This window comes from Oncorhynchus mykiss, chromosome 4, assembly GCF_057628025.1.
Source record: "Oncorhynchus mykiss isolate SJ-2025 chromosome 4, ASM5762802v1, whole genome shotgun sequence".
NCBI classification, from domain to species: Eukaryota; Metazoa; Chordata; class Actinopteri; order Salmoniformes; family Salmonidae; genus Oncorhynchus; species Oncorhynchus mykiss.
In genome coordinates, this window is record NC_143025.1 from 69612501 (window position 1) to 69634737 (window position 22237).

General features: G+C 45.7%; 2 protein-coding genes across 2 annotated transcripts in view; one reads left to right on the plus strand and one right to left on the minus strand.

Moving 5' to 3' along the window:
• The window catches only part of cyp39a1 (cytochrome P450 family 39 subfamily A member 1), a 16836-nt gene extending 259 nt beyond the window's left edge, over window positions 1–16577 (minus strand). Inside the window, exons 1-12 of the mRNA XM_021600525.3 lie at window positions 15932–16577; window positions 14492–14627; window positions 13830–14004; window positions 12880–13029; window positions 12211–12307; window positions 8541–8636; window positions 8265–8355; window positions 6899–7032; window positions 6663–6758; window positions 3692–3780; window positions 970–1057; window positions 1–360 (exon numbers count right to left, since the gene is read on the minus strand). The exon at window positions 1–360 is cut by the window's left edge and continues 259 nt beyond it. Coding sequence (XP_021456200.1) covers window positions 292–360; window positions 970–1057; window positions 3692–3780; window positions 6663–6758; window positions 6899–7032; window positions 8265–8355; window positions 8541–8636; window positions 12211–12307; window positions 12880–13029; window positions 13830–14004; window positions 14492–14627; window positions 15932–16108 — 1398 coding nt within the window. The 5' untranslated portion in view covers window positions 16109–16577 and the 3' untranslated portion in view covers window positions 1–291. The remainder of the gene's footprint in view (window positions 361–969; window positions 1058–3691; window positions 3781–6662; window positions 6759–6898; window positions 7033–8264; window positions 8356–8540; window positions 8637–12210; window positions 12308–12879; window positions 13030–13829; window positions 14005–14491; window positions 14628–15931) is intronic.
• On the plus strand, window positions 16232–22061 carry slc25a27 (solute carrier family 25 member 27). Its single transcript, XM_021600533.3, has 9 exons — window positions 16232–16666; window positions 19359–19538; window positions 19645–19726; window positions 20208–20330; window positions 20527–20639; window positions 20724–20808; window positions 20914–21006; window positions 21206–21308; window positions 21407–22061. Exons 1-9 carry the CDS (start codon window positions 16576–16578, stop codon window positions 21476–21478), a joined length of 942 nt encoding a protein of 313 aa, XP_021456208.2. The 5' UTR covers window positions 16232–16575; the 3' UTR covers window positions 21479–22061.
• Window positions 22062–22237: the final 176 nt, after the last annotated feature.

Genomic DNA, 22237 nt, shown 5'->3' on the forward strand with positions numbered 1-22237 from the left:
CTGTACAAATCCATAATCAGGTGTTGAACTGGGCAGGAAGGGAACGTACGGTTAGAAACACTCTTGGTGGGGTGAAAATAATAAATAGGGAAAGACCAAATCATTTGAAGAAGGTTCCACCATCTCCTGCATTTTCAGATGTAGTATCATTATATCAGTTCTAGATAAGTTCTTTAAAATATAACTTTTAAGTTAGCTCCATTGATAAAAAAAAACTATTTGGCAGGTGTTTGGGCAGGATTGTAGAGCACAGTGCCCTTGTGTGGCATTGCTGGGCAGGGCAGGTCAACTCTATCGGTGTCTGTACTGCACTGTGCAGGGAGTCTCAGGCTGCTGGGTCCCTACCAGATGGAGATTGCTCTGTGGAGAGTAGAAAATTATAGATATGAAGTAATTGGTAGTGATACTGCCATGGAAATTCTTACACAGGGACATTCAAAGTCAATATTAAATGAATCATTGTTTATTTGTCAGCGCGCTGGAGAGGTTCCAACCGACTCAATGGACCATAGTACACATGTCAATCAGGAGCTCTGCCTGGGCAGACCCAGCAGTTGTCTTATATACGGCTATACACAGACAAGTTATATTTGCATGATTTAGCGTAATTAATTAATCATTACCGTTTTGTCTCATTCATGTGACCGACCAATACTGTTTCATAGCATGTGACCGACTAACACCTCAAGAGGCTTCTTCTCTCTAAGCTGAGACCTTGAAACTGAGATATCTTTTGTTTGTTCTCAATGCCAAATTGATGTGAGGATTTGTTCAGTCAACCACTTGCATGAACACAGAAATTGGTTTATAGAACAGCACATGAATAGAACTGAAATGAGTTAGAAGAAAAGCACAAACATAAGCATTTCCCTTACAGTACACTACAGTATTTAACTTTAGAGACTTCAATATTAGTATTTAAATTAATGTATGTTTTCAAAGTCCCATAAAATGAGTTTCCAAACTTACAGGTTTAGGCAACGGGTCCATGAGAGTGACATCATACTTGAAGAGAATCAAGGCAGCAAACATGTGGAGTTCCATTAGGGCATACCACCTGTTGATACAATTAAAAACACATGATTAACATGTTAACTTCTCCAAAAAATAAACAACTGGTGATATCAAACTAACCTAACACACACACACAACAGTAAGCTCAGGCACAGAGAACGTAACAGACACTCAAGGTAATGTGATAGGATCCAGTCATCCTTTTCATCTGTCTCTCTTACTGAGAGACTCTCTCCTTTGAGGCACTATCTCTGTTAGCATTACAGCAGGTTATCAGACACAATGGAGGTGCCATTCCCGGCTAAGCCAGAGCTGTCACAACAAGAAGAGAGGAAATGAAAAGTGTAGGAACTGGTGCTTTTGTTTGATTCCAATGTGTCATTTTACCTCTCCTACATTCACTGCTGAAACAGGCACAGTGCTACGACGAGAGAGAGAGAGAGAGAGAGAGAGAGAGAGAGAGAGAGAGAGAGAGAGAGAGAGCAAGAGAGAGAGAGAGAGAGAGAGAGAGAGAGAGAGAGAGAGAGAGAGAGAGAGAGAGAGAGAGAGAGAGAGAGAGAGAGGGAGAGAGAGAGAGAGAGAGAGAGAGAGAGAGAGCAAGAGAGAGAGAGAGAGAGAGAGAGAGAGAGAGAGAGAGAGAGAGAGAGAGAGAGAGAGAGAGAGAGAGAGAGAGAGAGTGAGAGAGAGAGAGAGAAAGAAACAGGGCTTTAGGGAAAAGGACAGAAGTAAAGAGAATAGCAGTAGTGAGGACTTAAGAAAAAGCTGTGTGCTGGTCTTTATCAGTGATCCTAACCTCGAAGACTGCTTCAGTTGCACCCTGTGACTGCTGTGAGTCATACCGGGGTATTGTGTCAGTGACGCAGACACAAGGCCAATCTCCTAAAATCATCAGAATCAAACTAGACTGGATTGGTGGATGGGAAGAATGAAATATGGGAGTGTCATACGCGGCATGCTCCCCATAGTTATTTCTGTGCCTCTCCCCTCCCACCACTGTACCCTGGCTGTCATCATTTCAGCGGCCGCCTGTGTGAATTAACCACTGAGATGCAGGATGCTAGCTCTAGCATGACAATAAGACTCAGTGGTGAGTGAGCGCTAGTGGGCCAACGCAAAGGCTTACTTTGTAGCCTGTCTGCTCAGTGCAACTGACAAAGCATACTTTCTCTGTTTGAGTTAATACAGGAGGCACATATTCAAGGACGGCAGATAAGTCATTTCCATTTCATTGCCATTTCTTTCAGCATGTCTGAATATGCATAGGTTATGACTATGTCTGTGTCCTAGAGGAAGGGGTCACAGGTCAGTCCCACTCGACAGTACGCCTGTGTCTTTGATCCTGCTGTGCAGCTGGGAACATGCCCTGATCTTTTCCCTGCTTACGTCACACCAGCCCCCTGGCCGCATCCCGGCCGCTCTGGGCCACCGCTGATGTCCCAGTCAGGGCCCCAGAGGACCCAAGGGTTGACATTCAGGGGCAAAAGCGCAGCACAGCCATACAAACTATACAAACCCAGAGCCCCAAGCTAGCCACCTCCCCAGAGACAGTGACAGACACAGCAGGAGGCTGGAGGACAGGGTAAGACACACCAGCAATAATATTGTAGTACCCACATAATATGCCTGTGGTCTGTGGGATATTGATAGTCACAAATAGCTATCGATGCTTATTTTACTGGTGCAAAATAGGGCTAGAATAGTCAACAAAAAAATATAAAACTCCCCCAAAATCATACATGGAAGCCATATCCAATACGATACCTCTAAATGCCAATTTGGTGCCAACACAATGCCTTATTCATTGTCTTTGACAGATTCAATTCTACTTAGCTGGATTTACAAGAAAATGGATACTAGCAGGATGGTAGCTACTATTTATTTACTTTTTACATTTAACCTTTATTTAACTAGGCAAGTTAGTTAAGAACAAATTTGTATTTACAATGACAGCCTACTAAAAGGCAAAAAGCCTCCTGTGGCGACGGGGGACTGGGATTTAAAATAAAAATATAGGACAAAACACACATCACGGCAAGAGACACACTACATAAAGAGAGCCCTAAGACAACAACATAACATGGCAGCAACACATGAAAACACAGCATGGTAGTAACACAACAATGACAACAACATGGTGGCAAAACATGGCAGCAGCACAACATGGTAGCAGCACAACATGGTAGCAGCACAACATGACAACAACATGGTAGCAACACAACATGGTAACAGCACAACATGACAACAACATGGTAGCAACACAACATGGTAACAGCACAACATGGTAGCAGCACAACATGACAACAACATGGTAGCAACACAACATGGTAACAGCACAACATGGTAGCAGCACAACATGACAACAACATGGTAGCAACACAACATGGTAACAGAACAACATGGTAGCAGCACAACATGACAACAACATGGTAGCAACACAACATGGCAGCAGCACAACATAGGTCCAGTTTGAGTGTTTTGCAGCACGTTCCAGTCGCTAACTGCAGGGAACTGAAAAGAGGAGTGACCCAGGGATGTGGGTGCTTTGGGGCCCTTTAACAGAATGTGACTGGCAGAATGGGTGTTGTATGTGAAGGATGAGGGCTGCAGTAGGTATCCCAGATAGGGGGGAAAACTCTAGTGTGTGTTCTGAAGAAAAAAGCATGTCTGTTTTTCTAACCTTCCTGGGCACTGGTTTCGGCCTCCTCCAAATGCCACAAACCCTTCCAAGAAGACATTCTTTACTAAATCTGCCTTATCCCATCGTTCCTGTGGGAAGAGGGAAGAGATTTTATTTCAGAAAAAACTTCAGCTTTATTTATATCCTAGAAAAGGGCTTCAAGCAGACCTATACTATTTTAAACCACATGAACAGGGAAGTTTGGATTGCTTTGAACGTTTTCATTTCACATTGAGAGCAGTGAATGGATTTCGTCATTTCAAACCATCTGAATGGTTATCTGCTGTACTTATAGATTGGAGGTCGTGTTCCAAAGTGTAACTGTCCACCAATTTCACAGTGTGTCATAAGAACATAGAATGTCACGGATTCCCCCGGTACTGCTGCTCATTCCATGCACCAGTTCCGGAGGTCTACATCACCGGCCTCTAGGCGTTCACTGAACTGTCATTACGCACACCTGATTCCCCTGATTAGTAATTGTATATATGTGTCCTCTGTTCACCATTCGCAGGTCAGTAATTGTTCCCATGTCCGTTGGTCTTGTGAGTACCTGTGCTTTGTTGTTTCGGCTTTCGTGCTGGGTGTATTGTGTGTCGTTATTACGGGTCTCGAGCCATGTATTGTTGTGCATTGTTATTACAGGTCTCGCCCCGTGTAGTGTATTGCGGGTCTCGCCCCGTGTAGTGTATTGCGGGTCCCGCCCCGTGTAGTGTATTGCGGGTCTCACCCCGTGTAGTGTATTGCGGGTCTCGCCCCGTGTAGTGTATTGCGGGTCCCGCCCCGTGTAGTGTATTGCGGGTCTCACCCCGTGTAGTGTATTGCGGGTCTCACCCCATGTAGTGTATTGCGGGTCTCATCCCGTGTAGTGTATTGCGGGTCTCGCCCCGCGTAGTGTATTGCGGGTCTCACCCCGTGTAGTGTATTGCGGGTCTCATCCCGTGTAGTGTATTGCGGGTCTCATCCCATGTAGTGTATTGCGGGTCTCATCCCGTGTAGTGTATTGCGGGTCTCATCCCGTGTAGTGTATTGCGGGTCTCATCCCGTGTAGTGTATTGCGGGTCTCATCCCGTGTAGTGTATTGCGGGTCTCATCCCGTGTAGTGTATTGCGGGTCTCATCCCGTGTAGTGTATTGCGGGTCTCATCCCGTGTAGTGTATTGCGGGTCTCATCCCGTGTAGTGTATTGCGGGTCTCATCCCGTGTAGTGTATTGCGGGTCTCATCCCGTTTATTTATTAGAGGTTTTACCTCGCTCTTTTGTTTGGGTTACACATTTTTGTATATGTGTTTGTTTTGGGCTTCGTCCCCGTGCCTTTTCATGGCATGTTGTATTTTTGGGTGGAGTATTAAAACCCCCTATCACAAATTCCTGCACCTGTCTCCAATCATTTATACAACGTGACAGAATAACCAACCCTAAATGCAGACAGCGGGTATGGTCGGACCAACGCCGCCGCAACTGGCCCTGACCGACCGACCCGCACCGCGTCCCTGTGGTCGTCCTCGAGGCCGGTGTCATCCCGCGGTTGGAGTAGCGTGTCGGGGGGGGGGGGGGGGGGGGGGGTTCGGCGGTCCCTGTGGTCGTCCTCGAGGCCGGTGTCATCCCGCGGTTGGAGTAGCGTGTCGGGGGGGGGGGGGGGGGGGGGGGTTCGGCGGTCCCTGTGGTCGTCCTCGAGGCCGGTGTCATCCCGCGGTTGGAGTAGCGTGTCGGGGGGGGGGGGGGGGGGGGGGTTCGGCGGTCCCTGTGGTCGTCCTCGAGGCCGGTGTCATCCCGCGGTTGGAGTAGCGTGTCGGGGGGGGGGGGGGGGGGGGGGTTCGGCGGTCCCTGTGGTCGTCCTCGAGGCCGGTGTCATCCCGCGGTTGGAGTAGCGTGTCGGGGGGGGGGGGGGGTTCGGCGGTCCCTGTGTTTTTGTACACCTGTTTATTTTGGGCTTCGTCCCCGTGCCTTTTCCTGGCATGTTGTATATTTTGGGTGGAGTATTAAACCCCCCTATCACGTATTCCTGCACCTGTCTCCAATCATTTATACAACGTGACATAGAAAGGCTGTTACTAAGGGTTATTACATAGCATTATGGTCCACAAACCATAGACTATTCTATAGACCCAAGTGGCTACTATAGATTATTCACTCAACCCCTTTCATAGCAAAACATACCAACCTCACTGAAGATGATACAAGGCATTGACTCACTAAATGGCCTGCAGTCTCTGACCACTGCTGCAGTTTACCTCACAGCCCAGACCTTTGACCTACTCTTCCATGTCACAGAAACAGAAATAAAGCTCTCCTTTCCGGAAAATGTCAAGCGGCTAAATACGTGCCCTGGTTTTCAAGCACCCTTATCCGCATTGTTGAAGCAGGAGGAGAAATAGCATTATCTACCAATGCTCTCAAAGCCCATTTATACTGCAGCAGCGTAGGCATGTGGGGCTTCAAATATTTAGTCTGTTTTATTTAGTCTGTTTTTAAGAGAGAGGAATGAGGGAGACAGTCAGTGGGACCCGGGAATGCACTCCTTGGGAAGATACAAGTGCATTTCTTCTGTCTGCAGGTAGGGGGACACTAACCAACAGAGGAGGTTCATTGCGGTGATAAATGTCATGTCCCCCCCGCACCACCACCGAGTGTCATTCATTTACATTAGAAGTCTGTCGGAAGCCTGAGCTGACACACGCTCACGCTGGGCTGACACACACATGCACGCACGCACGCACGCGCACGCGCACACACACACACACACACACACACACAGAAACAGGCATGAAAAATGCAAAAGACATGCTACAGCAACAACTCTTGTGTTAAGGTGGTTTTGTGTGTGCCCTAAAATATCCAACTCACTACCTTTCCATGTATTTACTGTGCCCCACCAAGTTGAAATACTGACTTGAGAGCATCCCCTTCATCATTAAGTTAATATCCCATATCATTTAAGGTAAATATGGTAGGGCTAGCCTAGTACTTACCGGTTTGAACTCTTCTGGTTCAGGGAAGTAATGTGGGTTCCGATGGGCCCAGTAAGGAGACACCATTAACAAGTCCCCTGGTGGAATGATGTAGTTCTGGAAGAGAGGAATACACACACATATGCACACCACTTTACATATACTGAACGATTTATGGAAATTAAGGGTTGACTGTGAGGGGGTGTAGAGGCTTGAAAAAGCTTATTTCAGAGTCTATCGGCGGTCAGGAGGCCCACCTGTATCATGAGGGGTCGGACCACCCTGCGTGTGATGGCTCCAGGGGCCCGAAGCCGGATGGCTTCCAGGATGCACCACTTCACATAGGGCATCTGTTGCAGCTCTTCAGCGGTCACCTTGGTCTTCCTGGTGTCTGTCATGGACACACACACACACGATGGAACAAACACACACGTTGTGAGATATACACACAAACCTACACACACCTACTGACAAGATACAACCGTCTACCACTGAGCTTATGAGAAGAAGCGGTGTTGTTTCAGTATGCATCACTGAGCTGGTATGATTAGATATCAGACCCATTAGGATTCTGTGGGATTTCATTAGGAGATATGCATATGTAAGTATAATTGAAAGTCTCAAAGGGGCCGATTATTGAACATACACTTAATTACTATGTCACGTATATAGTCTTCTCAGATAACTGAAACCACTGAGCATAATCATTATAACTCCCTAGAAACAGGACTTCTGCCTTCAAAAGTGTGCCAGGTGAGTGTTGCGCTACTGCTGACACCTGCTGGAGGTTTAGGGGCATAGACTGAAGCGAAATGAGATGGAGAGACAATGTGGTACAATTACTGTACTGCTTCATCTTCCATTGTATGTGTTAAGATCTCCAGTCATGGTAACACCAGGGCCAAAAACAACATCATTGAATTCTTAGAAGCAGCCAGAAGTTTACTCAGCAAAAACACACTGTCAAATGGCACATACATTCATTTATGTTTTATTTATTTATCCGTTATTTTACCAGGTAAATTGACTGAGAACACGTTCTCATTTGCAGCAACGACCTGGGGAATAGTTAAAGGGGATGAATGAGCCAATTGTAAACTGGGGATTATTAGGTGACGGTTTGAGGGCCAGATTGGGAATTTAGCCAGGACACCGGGGTTAACACCCCTACTCTTACGATAAATGCCATGGTATCTTTAATGACCGCAGAGAGTCAGGACACGCGTTTAAAAGTCCCATCCGAAAGACGGCACCCTACACAGGGCAGTGTCCCCAATCACTGCCCTGGGGCGTTGGGATATTTTTTTAGACCAGAGGAAAGAGTGCCTCCTACTGGCCCTCCAACACCACTTCCAGCAGCATCTAGTCTCCCATCCAGGAAATGACCAGGACCAACCCTGCTTAGCTTCAGAAGCAAGCCAGCAGTGGTATGCAGGGTGGTATGCAGGGTGGTATGCTGCTGGCATTCATTACCAAGGTAAACTACTCCAACCACCACCATATCCCAATCTACCCCAGGTCATCAGGACCTCACATACTGTACAGCAGGTTAGAGAAGCTAATGGGGCATGTGTCAGTGGGAGGCTATAAAACAGAGGAGCGATGGCATAGTGTAGCTCACACCTTGGTCTTTGAGTGCTGCATTGATCTGCTCCATGGCTGTCTGGTAAACTGTGGGATTGGACAAGATGAAGGCTACAGCCCAGAAGGTAATCTAAACAAAAGACATGTTATTTCAAATATAATTATGATATCTCCAATCAAACCAATTTAAATGCCAATTAACTAGGGTATCTGGCAGATGAAAAAGATTAAGGTGAAGAGGAGCGATCGTCAATCTAATTCATAAAAAACGATGCCCCTGCTTATCAGTAATAAGATTTGTAAAAAATTACTCACTGGAATTGCATTGGCAAGCGATGCCCATAACATCAGTAATCCATAGTTGGGCAGGAATTTATCTGTGATTAAGGTGACAAGGTGTTGCAGTAACGTCTGCAAAAATGCCATACATACAATCATTTACAATGAGGTTAGGCGAAATACAGACTTTATACATTTCATCCCCTTGGAAATGTCACTATACGAGTATTCAATGGTATCTATCGTCCTTGTTATACATTAAAGATGTGACAATAACTAGTACGAACTCGGACCCAGGCGCAGAGAAACACAGCAGACAGAGGTGATGGTAAATCCAGAATGTTTTATGAAGTATTCACAGGTAAAACAACAAAGCAAGTGTACATGCGTACAAGACAAGAGACCTGAGCAACCGGCCCAGTTCCATAGAGGAACCTATATAGTCCTAAACCAGGTGAACCCAATAATCTCAATCAGGCTCACCTGGACTTTAGAAACATAAGGATGCCCTCGATAACACTCCATGATGACCTCTAACCTGTAACAGGACCCCCACCCCTCAAGGAACGGCTCCCGACGTTCCACCAGGGGTAGCTGAACGTCGACGGAAATCCCAAATGGGTCTGGGGTCCAAAATGTCCCGGGCCGGAACCCAGGACCGTTCCTCAGGGCTGTAATCCTCCCAGTCCACGAGATACTGAGTCCCCCGCCGGATCTGACGGCTAAAGAGTATGCTTATGCATCGCACCGTGTAGGCTGGCTGTCCCTCTATCATGCGAGGCGGAGGTGGAGGCCAAGTGGCCGGAACCAGAGTACTGAACACCACAGGCTTGAGTCTGGAGATGTGGAAGTTGGGATGAACCCTCATGGACCGGGGAAGATGAAGACGGTAGGCCACTGATTGATGCGCTGTAGAATCTTGAATTGCCCAATGTACCGGGGTGCCAACTTCCTAGATTCCATGCGTAGAGGCAAGTCCCTAGTAGACAGCCAGACCATCTGGCCTGGACGCAGGAGGTTGATGGCACAATCGTCAGGCTTGTCACTCCCAGCTGGAGGAACAGGAGAGTCGGAAGTCTCCAGACGAGAAGGACCGGAAAGGTCTGGAGAGAGTTGCTGGCAGGTGAACTGGCATGAAGGATTCCATCTCAGAACTCTCCCAAAGGCCAGTCAATCTGAGGATTATGGGTGGAAAGCCACAGATGTCCAAGAACCAGGGGAAGCTCAGGAGAGTTCACCAGATGAAACTGGATAAGCTCCACATGGTCATCCAGAACTCATAGCTGAATAGGCATGGTGAGTTGCTTCACCTTCCCAGACGCTAGGGGTTGACCATCCAGTGCAGTGACCGACAAGGGAGTGTCCAGCATAGTCTGTTGGCGAGCTAATGTGGATTCCAGAAAATAGCCGGTAGCCCCAGAGTCTATGAAAGCAGAAATGTCCAACTACCCATTGTCCCACCGCAGATTGGCCGGAAGGAAGGTGCATGTCGTGTCGGCAGCTGGAGACTGTATCTGACTCCCCAGTATTCTCCCGTTTACTGACGGGTCCTCCCGTTCTCCCGTCAGCTCGGGACAGGGTGCCCGGAAATGTCCAGACTGTCCACAGTAAAGGCAACGTTGATCGTTAATCCTGCGCCTTCTCTCCAGAACGGAATGTCTCGTGCGTCCCAATTGCCCCGGCACCTCTGAAGGATATGATGGGGAACCAGAGCCGAATTGAGAACTATGACGGGATACCGGACCAGCAGGCCCAGCATACGGCAATGTCCCAAATTAATAATCGCCTCCCTTAGCAGAGCTAGAAACACTGGAACCAACTCGGAATCCCTTCGTCCTCTCATGACGACGTTCCCGAAGCCGGTTGTCAATCCGGATGGCCAGAACGATAAGCTCCTCCAGAGTGTCAGGGTTGTCCCGGGAAGCCAGTTAATCCGTGAAACCTTGCTGTCCATTGAGAAAGACTGAGTGAAGTGCCTCTGTATTCCAACTGCTCTCAGCAGCAAGCGTCCGAAAATCAATGGCGTAATCAGGACGTAATCGGGCCAGAGCCCATCCTGAGAGCAAGGCGATGTTATATGCCACTCTGGAACGCTCGGTGGGAAACGTTGATGCCTGGAGCTCGAAGACCAGCGGACATTGGAGCAGGAACCCACGACACCTCCCAGGATGCCCCTCATAGCGCTCCGGTGCCGGGAGATGAGGCTCCCGAGGGGAGGAAGACAATGAACTGGTAGAAAGTGGAGGGTTAGGAACCACCACAGGTGCAGCAAACGTTGCTCCCGTCTGTCCGGTCTGCAGAGTGAACACAAGAGTTCCTAAATCCTCCGACAATGTCTTCAGCCGCGCCTCATGGCGACCAATCACAGCTCCATGGTGAGTGAGAGCCGACCGCAAGTGGTGGAGCTTGGAGTGTCCCTCGGATGACGGAGAAATCTCGGCTGGGTCCATTTTTTGGCTCAGGTCTACTGTGACAATAACTAGTACAATCTCTGACCCAGGCGCAGAGAAACACAGCAGGTAGAGGTGTGGGTAAATCCAGAATATTTACTGAAGTATTCACAGGAAAAACCACAAAGCAAGTGCACATGAGTACAAGACAAGAGACCTTGTCCTAAACCAGGTGAATCCAACAATCCCAATCAGGCTCACCTAGACACTAGAAACATAAGGATGCCCTCCAGTGGCACCCTCAGGGATAACACTCCATGATGACCTCTAACCTGTGACAAAAGAGCCAAATATTGCACTAACTAGAAGTTAGAACCCCAGTATGCAGGCCAGGAACATCAGTAAGATCAATCTTAGCTGGCTGGTACAGGTGCTGTTCTGGAATAAGGATGCTCATTTTAAAGGTTTCACCTGGTCCAGTGACCATTCATCAATCAGAAGCCTTTATCAATATGATATATGGAGAATCCTTAGGGCTGACAACGAATGAGTGACAATATGATTCATATCCTAACTGGGACAACTGCCAAGGTGGGTAAAAAGTGCATCTCGTCCCATAAAGAATTATCATTACATCCATCTACAGGAGACAACCTTGGCGAAATGATTAAAATAAAATGACAATGTCAGACACCAGCTGTTGAGTTATGAGACTCAACTCAATGTCAAAATGTCAAATGTCCAATATTCAAATGAATCATCCATTCAATAAATGGTATAATGGTATAATATCATGGTATAATGATCCATTATGTCACGACTGCCACCAAAGGTGGCTCCTCTCCCTGTTTGGGCGGCGCTCGGCGGTCGTCGTAGCCGGCCTACTAGCTGCCACCGATCCCTTTTCTTTTTCGTTTGGTTTTGTCTGTCTTGTGTTCACCTGTGTCTAGTTTAGGCTAATGAGTGGGGTATTTAATCTCGCCCTACCTGCTAGGTTTTGTGCAGGATTGTTTGTGTTACTGTCATTGGCTTGGGTTACGTTTTACCCTGTTAAGCAGGTTTATTTCATGGGACTGTTTTTTCCCGCACGTTTGTTTAGTCAGAGCAGCGTGTTCCTCCGTTTTCGACTAGACTCCGTTCCTGTTTTCTAGTGGCTGCTTTTGTGGTCCTGTACCTGTTTTGCTGGTGGACCAGTAATAAAACGCCCTTCTTGAAATTCTTGCTCTCCTGCGCCTGACTCCACACCCACCTCTCCTAGGGAGATATTAACACATTATTTAAAACGGTATTGTTCTCTATTCAAAGATAGGACTCACCCTGTTGCCTGATTCACTGGATGTCTCATCATCCTCTGCTTTGACCACCATGTTCCCCAATAGAGACAGAAGCCAGCATTTGGAACTGGCCCATTCCCTGCCCCCCAAAAAACAACTATTTAGAAAAGATACAGTGCTGTAACCTTGTGCCTAATCTCAGGGTGCTGAGCCTTCCAAAATCCTGTCTCATTTACTTGAGTACTGAAGGCTTGCTTTCCAAAGCTACCTTGTACCTTACCCTCGCATGAGTATCACATCCACACTATGTCAATAAAGGTAACTTTTTACCTAAATCAACAGTCTGGTCAGACTGTCTTGTTTATTCTTAGATAGGCAAACTGTACAGTACATCTCAACACAAAGGTTTTGCCCTTAATTTCCTGGGATTTACTTTAAGCACGTGGTCCTTAGTAAATAAACTCTATACTGCTTCCATAACAGTGCAGGTAATTTGGTTTATGGGTTTATTTTTTTCATGTGAACAACCTAATATTAGCCAGGGCTGAGGTCCAATATAAATATACAGTGTATTGGTCCAATCTATATTGTCTTATGTTACACCTAAGCAATGTACAATGAAATGTATATCCCACTCCATTCACCTGCCTACTACAGTAGTTTGAAGACAGGAATTAACTATCAGACTAACCAGGCCTGTGCCACACTGACCTGAGGAACATGTCTGGTAGCTGGGAGCCATACTCAAAGCCCTCGTCGTAGATGGCAAACTTCTCCTTGAACTGCTCCATGGTAAAGGGACTTCCTGGAGAGTTATACTTCCCCAGTAGGTTGCTCATCACAGCAGGGTACATTACGGCCCTGTCAGACATGAGAGGAGAAACGAGTCAAAGACAATTATAGAGGCTAATGGTCAGTCTGGTCAGAGGACTTTAGATCGGTACTGCTGTGTAGGGATTACGTTGGAAAGAGATCATTACGAGACTCACCACTGTAACATCACCAGGACTTCAGCATTTTTTAAAGAAAAAAAATCCATAAAATGGTTCTTGAGTTGTCTGAGTGATGATCATCACCAGAGATATACGTGTGTGAAAGTTGTGTGTAATACAGGGTAATACTGCACATCAGACCATGCTGTTACACGATGAGCCAATCAAATGTAAGGTGCATGATAGTACTTTATCGCCTAACATGTTTCCTAATTCTTTCTTTCCTGTCATGTTTCATCTTCCTGTCATGTCCGTCAGTCCAGAAATTCTGGTTTAGGTAGTTCTTCCACTAAAGGTAATATTATTTCAGCTGAGAAATATGACTCCTGAGACCTGAACGATAGGTGTGGGGACAGGACAAAGGATTGGCAGCGCCCTCTATATAGTATATTACTCATCAAAGAAGGATAGGACTACACAGTCACGTGCCAGGGGTTGATCAACCTTATGAGAACAACCTCAACGCACAGCCAGTTACCGTATTCTAATGCTAGTTAACCTAACACTAATCCTAATAAGCCAATTTCAGTGATCCATATTGCACTCCTGCCACTTGTTTTTCTAAATGTTTTCCTGTGTCATACCTACTGAACACTCACCACACCTCTCCACAAGGGATAAACAGATACACAGTCAGAGAGTATCAGGTCCCGGGACACTGTAGCTTACCTGACCAGCTCATTGAGTCCTCCAGAGCCCTGGTCCCCCAGCGTCTCCAGGTGGTCGTTGAACTCTTCACACAAGTGGTCAGTCAGCTGAGCCACATTGCCTGGGGTCAGACGGCCCTTGATCAGAGTGTTGCATGCTGGGTGGAACTTATAGAAACTCTCCTTGCTGATGGAAGCTACAGAGAGAGAAACACGTTGCTGTGTTATGTTTCTATTGTGTTGCTGTGTTGTCTGCATGCCACTTTTAAACCCATTTGGACATAACTAAAGTGAAGTGAATTGAATCCATTCAGCTTGAAGCTTCTGTTATTGTAACAGTCAATGAGCTGGTCAGTATCAGTGTAAAAAAATAGATTGTCTATTCATAATTTATTATGAGCCTATAGATAGAACATGAATAATGTACAGGGACATATCTTTCAGCACACACTCAAGAATCCATCGATCATTAATGTCTCTTGAAAACAGAGAAAAACTGAGAATGTGTTTTATTATTTACTATTCCTACAAAAAAAACCACTTCCAGTCAGATGTGAAATGTGGCAGATGAGTAATCTGAACCTATGGGGAGAAGGCTGAAACATCCGGCAAGTGGACCAGCGAAGGCCAAAGTCAACTAACGTTTCAGCACAGGAAACTGTAACACACACAGTAAAACCCCACCTGTGTTATGGACAGGCTCTTGGACTGCCTGCTCAAAATCCACATCTTTGGACATGAAAAATGTGCGAAAGTCTTCATGAAGGGTCACAAAGGTCAATCGCTTGCCAGCCGCAACAACAGTGAAGACAGGTCCATACTGGAAAATACAAATTGTAATATTTTTATAGTCATTATAATTTCGTCTTGATAAGAAAACAGACCTGGTAGTGCTCTTTTCTGGACAAGATTGTGTCAACAAATGGATAAAACTTGATGGCAGCAACAGTCCTAATCAGGGATTCTGACAGCGTTTGTCAGAATCAACTTTGTTAAATAAACTTTGACATTAGATCAATAAAACAGGAGGGAGTGAAACAGGTTGAAACAGGTTGAAACAGGTTGAAACATGAGTACAACATAGTAATAACACACAGCTGAACAACACAACAACCAAATTGCCATTACATCACAGGAATGCTCATCTGAATAACTATAGTGTGCGACTTCGAATGCCCCATTCATACAACTTGGCCACCCCTCCAAATAACAAAACCCCTGGCACAGCAGTCATTTCCCCACACAACGGTTTGCATCAACAGGGTCAGCACATGCTGCTAACTAGCTCCCCAAGGCCCAGTTACATAAATTACTAAGTGAACTCAATAGGCCATGATGAAGTTGAGAAGGCCGTAGGCAGCCTGGCACAACATTCTGCTCCTAGCTCAACAGTGGAACGGAGCTTGGCATGTGGCAGCCTTCGTTGATTGAATGTATTTCTTCGGCAATATTAACGTTTTGACTTGCCATGTGTGTAGCAAATCTACCATCACAGAGTGTATAGGTTCAGGGTTTATCGCTCATGTGTTCTCTCCCATGAGTTCTAGGAAGGGGCATCATTGATTGAAGCTGATATAGGCAGTTAATGAATTAGGGAGATCATGCTACAATTACAATGGTGGCAATAAAACCAAAGTTGATTGAATTACACATGTGTCACACAGAGTTCAGCAGGTTGAAGTGAGCTCCTGAAGAGACCAAAGACCTTGGACTTTGAAAGAGAGTCCCACAGCCACATGACATCGATATCTGCTGATGATCATCTATCCATATATCTTATAGACCTATCTGAATTTGGCGAAGCTAAATTGGATCAATAACAATTGTTTGTGTGTGAGTGGGCGAGAGAGAGAGAGCGAGAGAGATAGAGAGAGGGTGAGGGATGGGTGGACAAAGTATAACACAGGGATGCAGAAGCGAACATTAGTTATCATCAATATCACAAAGTCAGACATCAAACAAGATGTTGACACCATCACAACTCAGAGATTATGTGGGCCAATATCTGTAGCATTCAAACAAATAAACAATGAGGTAATAGGGTCGAACATGTAATATTCAGAATAAACATCAAATGAGGACGTAAAAGCATATACTATAGCCCAACCACCTGATGTTTGTTACCTTATCTCTGGCTTGAGATATGAAAGTCAGCGGAGATTTCCCAAACTCGAATGCCACACCAAACCAGGGGATCCATCCTTTTATGCATGGTGGAGCATTTGGATAATTTCCCCCAAATAAAAGATGCGCTGAAATAGCCAAGACAACCAGAAACAGTACCAACGTTATAACATCCATCACACCTGTCTGAAACCCCTAGAGCTCGCTCCGAGGCAAAAGCGGGTGTTGAAATGAAAGGAAGATTAGCCAACCAGAGCCGGGCCTCTTTCTCAGTCTGATCCAATCAGCTAAAAGAAGGTCAGAGCGTAATTTTGTAAACATTGCGCGAAAAGTTGTTTAGGAGATGTAGTTTGACAGAGCCCCGATGCAGTAGGCTGTGCGATAAATTATCTTCGCATGAACTACATTTCCTGTTCTCTGGTTAAAGGTCGTTGTCCTGAAGAAGAGCAAAGTATACATTTAATCGAGCATCATGTCATCTTTGCACGTGCCGTTGTTTAAACGGTGCACAGCGTTCGGTATAAAGAAGAATAACTCTAATGATCATTGCTTGTCTTTTTTAAAATAATGTCTAAGGAGCTACTTTCAAACGGAGTAGCAAAGTAATCGCGAACTGCTAGGCTGACTTGCATAAGGATTTCAAAATGGAAGAAGAGAAGTCAGGGCAGTCACCCCAGTGGCCTCGGGTTTCAAAGTTCATCTTGTCAGCATGTGCAGCTACTGTTGCTGAAATGGGTAGGCCAATTCGTGCTGTCCAATATTTTTTCCAGCTTCTTTTAGGGGTCATTGTCGAATTAATTCAATGTCAATTCTACAATTTATTTACCATATTTTTTACATTTTTTATTTCACCTTTATTTAAGTGATTACAATTTAGCAATTTAAACTGGAGGGATATATGTGCAGATGAGGATGTGCAAAAGAGCAGAAAAACCTAAACAAATAGGTAGTTGGTTGGATGGATGGATGGATGGATGGATGGGCTATTTACAGATGGGCTGTGTACAGCTGCAGCGATAGGTAAGCAGCTCTGACAGCTGACGCTTAAAGTTAGTAAGGGAGATATAAGTCTCCAACTTCAGTGATTTTTGCAATTCGTTTCAGTCATTGGCAGCAGAGAACTGGAAGGAAAAGCGGCCAAAGGAGGTGTTGGCTTTGGGGATGACCAGTGAAATATACCTGCTGGAGCGTGTGCTACGGGTGGATGTTGCTATGGGGACCAGTGAGCTGAGATAAGGCGGAGCTTTACCAGCAAATACTTATAGATGACCTGGAGCCAGTGGGTTTGGCAACAAATATGTAGCGAGGACCGGCCAACGAAAGCATACAGGTCGCAGTGGGGGTAGTATATGGGGCTTTGGTGACAAAACGGATGGCACTGTGATAGACTGCATCCAATTTGCTGAGTAAAGTGTTGGAGGCTATTTTGTAAATCACATCGCCGAAGTTAAGGATCAGTAGGATAGTCAGTTTTACGAGGGTATGTTTGGCAGCATGAGTGAAGGAGGCTTTGTTGCGAAATAGGAAGCCGATTCTAGATTTAACTTTGGATTGGAGATGCTTAATGTGAGTCTGGAAGGAGAGTTTACAGTCTAGCCAGACACCTAGGTATTTGTAGTTGTCCACATATTCTAAGTCAGAACTGTCCAGAGTAGTGATGCTAGTCGGGGGTGTGGGCAGTGATCGGTTGAAGAGCATGCACTTAGTTTTACTAGCATTTAAGAGCAGTTGGAGGCTTGCATGGCTTTGAAGCTCGTTTGGAGGTTTGTTAACACAGTGTCCAAAGAAGGGCCAGCTGTTTACAGAATGGTGTTGTCTGTGTATCACCCGCAGCAAGAGCGACATCATTGATATATACAGAGAAAAGAGTCGGCCCGAGAATTGAACCATGTGGCACCCCCATAGAGACTGGCAGAGGTCTGGACAACAGGCCCTCCGATTTGACACACTGAACTCTATCAGATAAGTAGTTAGTGAACCAGGAGAGGCAATCATTTAAGAGTCTGCCAATAAGAATACGGTGATTGACCGAGTCGAAAGCCTTGGCCAGGCCATTGAAGACGGCTGCACAGTACTGTCTTTTATTGATGGCGGTTATGATATCATTTAGGACCTTGAGCGTGGCTGAGGTGCACCCGTGACCAGCTCGGAAACCAGATTGCATAGCGGAGAAGGTACGGTGGGATTCGAAATGATCGGTGATCTGTTTGTTCACTTGACTTTCGAAGACTTTAGAAAAGCAGGGCAGGATGGAAATAGGTCTGTAACAGTTTGGGTCTAGAGTGTTCCCAGTTGTCCCCAGTTGAAGAGGGGGATGACCGCAGCCGCTTTCCAATCTTTAGGAATCTCAGACGATACGAAAGAGAGGTTGAACAGACTAGTAATAGGGGTTGCAACAATGGCGGCGGATCATTTTAGGAAGAGAGGGTCGAGATTGTTTAGCCCAGCTGATTTATAGGGATCCAGATTTTGCATCTCTTTCAGAACATCAGCTGGGGGGGGGGGGGGGGGGGGGGGGGGGGGGGGGCTTGGGCCAGTTGCTGCGGGGGTGCAGAGCTGTTGGCCAGGGTTGGGGTAGCCAGGTGGAAAGAAATGCTTATTGAAATTCTCAATTATCGTGGATTTATCAGTGGTGACAGTGTTTCCTAGTCTCAGTGCAGTGGGCAGCTGGGAGGAGGTACTCTTATTCTCCATGGACTTTTCAGTGTCCCAAAACGTATTGGAATTAGTGCTGCAGGATGCACATTTCTGTTTGAAAAAGCTAGCCTTTGCTTTCCTAACTGACTGAGTATATTGGTTCCTGACTTCCCTGAAAAGTTGCATATCGCGGGGACTATTCAAAGCTATTGCAGTGCGCCACAGGGTGTTTTTGTGCTGGTCAAGGGCAGTCAAGTATGGAGTGAACCAAGGGCTATATCTGTTCTTAGTTCTAGATTTTTGAGGCAGTGATCGCTGAGACAGCAGAGGTGTATTTAGATGGCAAGTTGGTCAGGATGATATCTATGAGGGTGCCCATGTTTACAGATTTGGGGTTGTACCTGGTAGGTTCCTTTATAATTTGTGTGAGATTGAGGGCATCTAGCTTAGATTGTAGGATGACCAGGGTGTTAAGCATATCCTAATTTAGGTCACCTAGCAGTACGAACTCTGACGATACATGGGCGGGGCGATTAATTCACATATGGTGTCCAGGGCACAGCTGGGAGCTGAGGGGGTCAATAACAACTGGCAACAGTGAAGGACTTATTTCTGGAGAGATGGATCTTTAAAAGTAGAACCTCAAACTGTTTGGGCATAGACCTGGATAGTGTGACAGAACTCAGCAGGCTCTCTCTACAGTAGATTGCAATATATTTTGCTGAATGTTTTACATTACACAGAACAGTGTCACTGTGATCAACTCAAGTTGTCTCAATATCGGTTCCAGTGACATTCCCCCTGGACCTGACCAAGACCAGGCTTCAGATCCAGGGTGAAGTGGCCCTCAGACAGCACGGCTCTCAGACGGCCTACAGAGGGATGCTGGGCACTGCCCTGGGGATTGTACGTGAGGAGGGTCCCCTTAAACTGTGGCAGGGGGCCACACCAGCTGTGTACAGACATATAGGTAGCCTAAACCAGACTGATCTCACTACGTACATACATGGTGGTTTGTTGATAAGGGCTAGTTACCCACATCTTCCCTGCATAAACCCCTGCTGTACTTTTGCTAGTGTACTCAGGAGTGCGGATGGTGGCCTATGAGCAGCTCCGAGATGTCCTTGGCAGGTCTGAAGATGATCGCTTCCCCCTCTGGTGAGAGAAAAGCACAGTGGAGGAGCTGACCTCTACTCCTCAATACTAAACTATAACCACAGTTCATTTAAAGCATTGCATTTCCCCAGTCTCAAGAGAACAAAGACTGGATGTCTATTGCTCTGGATGTCTCCATGCTTTGCTTAGTGTATGCATTCATGGTAGTCCCAAGCCACTGCATTTATGAGGAGCAGACTGAACTAGGCTCAGACCCCTACCTATATGTACTTAGCTACCTCAATCACCTAGTACCCCTGCACATTGACTCGGTACTGGTTCTCCCTGTACATAGCCATGTTACTTTTATTCGTTATTGTTAATCCCTGTGTAGTTATTCCTCTTCACTATTTATATAGGACCTGTAGGACTATGTATATGTACACCTGTGGTTTACGAAGCATGTGACAAATACAATTTTATTTGGGCCTCTCTGCCAGTGTCCACCCAGCTAGGCCACTGTGATCACTCTTTTCCCCAACAGGAAAGCAGCGATCGGGGGCATGCTGGCTGGGGCTGTGGGTCAGTTCATGGCCAGCCCCACCGACCTGGTCAAGGTGCAGATGCAGATGGAGGGGAGACGGAGGCTGGAGGGCAAGCCACCCCGGTGAGAGAGAGTGTTTAACTCGTTTTCAGTCTTTAGCCATCCTTCAACCTAAACTGCATCTCGGTTTGTACTTCCTATTTTAACTCGTATGTAATTTAGTTATAAGATAATAATCACCCATTAGATACAGGATCATGTGAGAGAGAAATGTCCCTCCCTGCAAAAAAGTGGACTCATCTGGCTTCTTTTGAGACAGGGTTCATGGAGTGTACCATGCTTTCCTGAAGATTGTCTCTGAGGGGGGGATCCGGGCGCTGTGGGCAGGGTGGGTCCCCAATGTACAGAGAGCTGCTCTGGTCAATCTAGGAGGTATAGTTGAGTGAATACAGGCACACGTGAAAATGTACTGTCTGTAATGTGTATAGGGATTTAATTATTCTCAAATTTAATTAGATCTCACAACATATGATACTGTCAAGCACTTTCTACTGAGAAATTCCTCGCTACAAGACACCAGCCTTTGCCATGGGTTAGCAAGGTAAAGTATAACACAGAGATTTAATGATAACTCAAAATGTATATCTAACTACTTCAGAGAATATATTTTCAAATTCAAGTTCTGAAATCCTTTTTCTCCATCCAGCACATGTTCTGGTCTGGTTGCTGCTACCATGGGAACACCAGCAGATGTCATCAAAACCAGAATAATGAACCAGCCCAGAGGTCCAAATGGCAGGTTGGTGAGCCAATCAGAGAACAGTAATCATTCCTTGATAGTGATGCTGTACCATATGCTTAGGATGTCATTTACAGCTTATTCTAGCAACAGGTGAACATCCAAAATGCAACAGATAAAGCCTTAACATTACAGGTTTTATAATGCTGACAGACCAATAAACAAAAGTACCTAATAGGCTACATACATTTTTCCACAGGGGCATATTGTATAAGTCTTCCATTGACTGCCTGATCCAATCTGTCAAGGGGGAAGGGTTCATATCCCTGTACAAAGGCTTTCTCCCTACTTGGATGAGAATGGTACATTTACTCTGTCTCATATTATAATGCTTTTAACCTTTGACCGTGACAATGTACAATACATTCACACTGCCCTTGTTGTCTCTTTGGTACTGCAGGCTCCCTGGTCCATGACGTTTTGGCTCTCATTCGAACAAATACGAAAGACAATGGGCATCAGCTCGTTCTGAAACCTGGACTGTCCGTCAGACAGGTTGCCTAGTGGTTAAGAGTGTTGGGCCTGTAACTGAAAGGTCGCTGGTTCGAATCCCTGAGCCGACAAGATGAAAAATGTGTCGGTGTGCCCTTGACCAAGACACCTAACCCTAATTACTCCTGTAAGTCGATTATGGATAAGAGTGTCTGCTAAATGACTCAAATGTAATGGACTGATCACATTCATAAATCTACTTGTTTGAGGTGCTGCACTTGGTGCTACAGTGCCATGTACACAACATGCAAAACTGTGCCATGGTAGTGATGCTTGTTAGCTACGTTGTCATTTGTCACAGAGACCAGCCAGTTGACTTACTATGATACAAAGTGTTCAACCAATGTCTCAGGTGTGATTACTGGTTCTACTGGTTAAATGTTATAAGAAACTCTTAACATGTTTCATGTCATTAACTTTCTGAACACTAACATTATAAAAGCTATTTGCTTCATTGCGTAGGGTGAGAAGCATAAAGACACATTTATATATATATCAAACACAAGGTTTTAACTGTGGCCACTGCTGACCGTAAGTGAATTAAATACTATGACAATAACCAATTCAAGACATGTACAGAGCTTTCTTATGTTCACTACCAGTAAATAACTAGTAGCTTTGACCTTTTTCCTTTTATAGGACTGTCCTGTGTGATGACAAACTCTTCATCGGTTGTTTATTCAGTGAATATTTCTTCAATGTAATTTATCCCAATGGTCTATGACTTTTTAGTCTTTAT

What these genes read in the sequence shown, in the direction of transcription:
- slc25a27 (XM_021600533.3), top strand. Translation starts at nt 16,576, where the DNA reads ATGGAAGAAGAGAAGTCAGGGCAGTCACCCCAGTGGCCTCGGGTTTCA. An exon ending in CTGGAGGGCAAGCCACCCCG is followed by an intron (nt 20,331 to 20,526) that starts GTGAGAGAGAGT and finishes CTTTTGAGACAG; the next exon opens with GGTTCATGGAGTGTACCATG. An exon ending in TGCTCTGGTCAATCTAGGAG is followed by an intron (nt 20,640 to 20,723) that starts GTATAGTTGAGT and finishes AAATTTAATTAG; the next exon opens with ATCTCACAACATATGATACT.